The sequence below is a fragment of the Gavialis gangeticus genome, unplaced genomic scaffold (assembly GCF_001723915.1).
Source record: "Gavialis gangeticus isolate Ggan-Ray unplaced genomic scaffold, GavGan_comp1, whole genome shotgun sequence".
Taxonomy (NCBI): domain Eukaryota; kingdom Metazoa; phylum Chordata; order Crocodylia; family Gavialidae; genus Gavialis; species Gavialis gangeticus.
In genome coordinates, this window is record NW_017729025.1 from 138,096,266 (window position 1) to 138,100,022 (window position 3,757).

At 41.8% G+C, this 3,757-nt stretch overlaps 1 protein-coding gene across 1 annotated transcript in view; it reads right to left on the minus strand.

Annotated features, from left to right (window-relative positions):
* Positions 1-3,757, minus strand: part of PSMA1 (proteasome subunit alpha 1) — a 31,464-nt gene that overhangs the window by 18,897 nt on the left and 8,810 nt on the right. Inside the window, exons 3-5 of the mRNA XM_019519632.1 lie at positions 2,829-2,930; positions 2,182-2,285; positions 1,388-1,476 (exon numbers count right to left, since the gene is read on the minus strand). Coding sequence (XP_019375177.1) covers positions 1,388-1,476; positions 2,182-2,285; positions 2,829-2,930 — 295 coding nt within the window. The remainder of the gene's footprint in view (positions 1-1,387; positions 1,477-2,181; positions 2,286-2,828; positions 2,931-3,757) is intronic.

Sequence of the window (3,757 nt, forward strand, 5' to 3'; positions counted from 1 at the left end):
CACACCCCCGGCCCCAGCTGGGCAGCCCCTGCCCCACCCCCTCCCTCACCGCAGGGGCCTTGATCTGCACCACCCACCCCTCCCCTCTCCCACCACATCAGACTTACCAGCTGCATGCAGCACTCCACACTGTATCTCTGCTCCTCGCTGCCTACATGCTGTGCTGCAGCTGTCCACATGGGCATTTATCAGACAAATTAATCGGCTGCATCAGGTCGATTTCCAATACAGAAAATTTTCTTTATATTGGTGCCAACCCAATATCGGACTGATGCATCAGCACCCCTCTACTTTTTTCTGTATTAGAAATATCCTTTCAGTGAAACAGATTTCATTCTTCATCTTGACTACCAACGACCTCCAATAACTGCAGCCCCCAACACATCCCAATAGCCTTTATTCGCGTAAAGCACTGAGGGCGTTCCAGATCAAACAAGTGTGTTGGGTGAGTGGGTTGGGACAGAAGGGCAGGAAACAAAAACTGCCCTCACTTCACCAGACTCAGCACTGCATTAGATTGTGCTCTGGTTATACACATGCTTTAACTACATGTTGCTACCAGCTCACGATGAAGCCGGCTGTCCTCAGCCCTGATCAGCCACTACCTTCCTGACTGAACAGAGGAGCAGCATCTGCCAGGTCTGGGGGAATGGTACAGCATGCCACTCTCCAGCCATTCACTAACCCCATCCCACCATCATCTCCCATCCATGCATTAGTAAGGAGAGTGCATGGGCTAAGACTGGCTCTATGACAAGAACCATTCTTCAAGGAGCTGGGGTAGAGGCAAATTGACCCCTGCTGACTTCCTGCTCCTGGGGCTGGACTCAATGATCTTCCAAGGTCTCTTCCAGCCTTAACGTCTACGAAATAGGACCAGACCAATTAGTTTTTCCAAAGAAATGACTAGTATAGTCACACAAGTAATATGAGCAACTGTTTTTTATGATCAATTTAATTCCCTTCCCTTTGAAGCACCTGTTATGTTATCAAGTAAAGAGTGTATGAACCATTCATTGTGTTCCACTGAAGGCTGAACCCTTTCCCTCAAAAGGAAACATTAACTGGAACAGTGTGGGTGTTCCAGAAAATGAGTATTCAAAATACTGTTTTGAAAAGGTAGACAAGGTCCCCTGTACGGCACTTCATTTCCTCATCAACCAATTCAATGGATAATAAAGGATATCCTCTCAAAGAATGAGCAAATAAGATCTTTACATCTATTTCCTGTTAACTTTCAGGGCAATGTGTGTTTGTGTCTGAGAAAACTGAAAATAAAGCATTGATGTATACAATCAGCTATAAGAACACACTAAAAACTAAACTGAACTTTAAGAAAAACAAAGTCATAAATGTCAAAAATGTATTTTCATAACAAAGAGGATACTGCTCCCAATTAGAGACACTAAACGTGACACTGGAAGAGGCCTATCAAAAACAAATCTAGAATCCAGACACTCCTGACGCATGAAATTGCTGTAAAAGAGCAAAATACACACAGATTACCAACACAATGAGGTTTTTCCTGCTTGTTTTTCTGCATAAAGCTAAGGGACAACACAATACAATTTCATTTTATGACCCATGATTATTTAGAGAGTTGACCACATAGCTGAAAAAAATATTACACAGCTGCAACAATATAAATGAAAGGAAAGTAGAAATTTATGCAGATTGAAGAGGGTCATATGAAGCAAAACAAATATAAATTAAGATGAAATATTCCTTTGTAATTTTACTGAAATAAATCATATGAGTGGATTCTTCATTACCTCTTCTTTACCTTCCTAACCAAGTGAGAAATATCGTTTACTTGGTTTACATTTATCCTGTTTGCCAAAACCACAGTTGAAAATTGAACCTTTCTAGAACTTATTTACACCACCATCTGAAAGAATTATTAGAAAGCAATGTGTGATATATATTCCTCATACTGCACACAGATTTAGGAAAGCCAGACAATGACAGGGAATAAAGTCTAGGAGTAAAATCCTGACCTCACTAAATAGGAATTCCTTCACTCACTTCTGCAGTGATGTTTTAGCCCTATTCATCTCTTGTATAGTACTAGAGACCATTTAAAATAGGCAAGCTCCTAGTTGGTCATAAAATCCCATTTAATAACTACACAAAAAATGTACAAGTGCTTTTACCTTATGTATATACACACAATATACTCACCATAACAGTCTTGCATCAGCAGTAAGCCCAGCAATTGAGATGCCAATATGGTTGTCAACATAGAGGATTTTTTTCTGATGAGCTGCTAGCTCAGACTGTGCTCTCTACATCACAAAAAATCATAAAAGTTACTGTGGCAGACTACACAAACCAGTAAGTAGGGACCTGGTTTTAGCATTCATAAAAATGACTGAATGCAACCTCACAAAAGAGCCCAAACTCTGTAAGCTTGAAAAAAAATGTGAAATTAAAGGGCAATCCCACCTGAAGAAGAAACCTATTGATGGAAAAGAATTGGGCTTTCTAACTGGAAATACATAAGTACAATATATTTTAACTTTTTTGCATTTAACTGCAAATATGAAGATTCCACTGAACCAACTTATTTTGTTTTATAACTATGTATTTTCATCAACTTCTTCCATTTCACAATAGGATTAAGGCCCAATTCACCACCAAGGGATTAATATTAATAGTTCTATAACAATACAGGAATACAATAATAAGTATTCTAAGGTACAATAAACAAAAATTTAGAAGACAACTTACTCAGCCTCAACTGCATTCTCATTTAGAGACAGAAATCTTTTATTTACCATGCCCTTCTTTCAAAGACAAGTCATTCTAAATTTTATTTTTAAATTTACCTTTAAAGCAACCAGAACAGCATGTAGTTTCGATTTCAGACCCACAGTAGCCGAGCCTTGCTTCACAGCTTCCATGGCATACTCTATTTGATGAATCCGGCCCTGCAGAATGAATTCAAATTTAATCACTCTAAAAATCAACCCTCTAAGCAAAGTAAGCGAGGCACTATGCACAAAGAGTAAAATTTAGGCCCTATTTTAAAGTCTATGAGAATTTTCCTTTTGACTTCAACTGGGACCAGAATTACCTTAGCTCAGAGATGAACATTAGCCACATATCTGAAAGTTATTGTGGTTTCATAGTTACATCTGCAGTCCAGTTACATTAATCAAACAACAGACTGTCAGCAAATTCCAAGTAAAAATAGCATGCATGAGAAGACTGGAAGAAGCAGAATGCAAAGCTTGAGTATGCAGAGCTGAGACTCTGCCCTCACGTGTCCTTGCACAATGTATGCAGCTATCTGATTAACACAGACCAGAGGTAGGCAAAATATAGCCCACAGGCCAGATCCGGCCTGCCAGGCAATTTCATCCGGCCTGCAATTGCCCACCAATTAACTGCACCACATCCAGGCTGAGCACCTCGCTCCCACCCTTGTGTGCAAAGGGCCCAGCCCAGCCATTGCGCAGCTTCCAGGAGGGCTGCTACTGCCACTTCTGCAGCTGCCAGGGGACCTGCTCAGTTTTCCTGGCATCCAGCAGCTCCTCATCTCCTTGCCGCAGCACTCGGTCCAGGCAGCCGGTAGGGAAGTGGTGGCAGGAGCTGCGGCTGGGTGGAGCGTGGGGCTGGCAGGAGCACAGAGCTCAGTAGGCAGGGTGTGGGTGCGAGGGAGGGGCAAATGTGTCGTGGGTCTACACACCCTCCCTCATCTCTCACAACCCCCACATATCTACATTCTGCACCCACAACCCCCTACACATACACC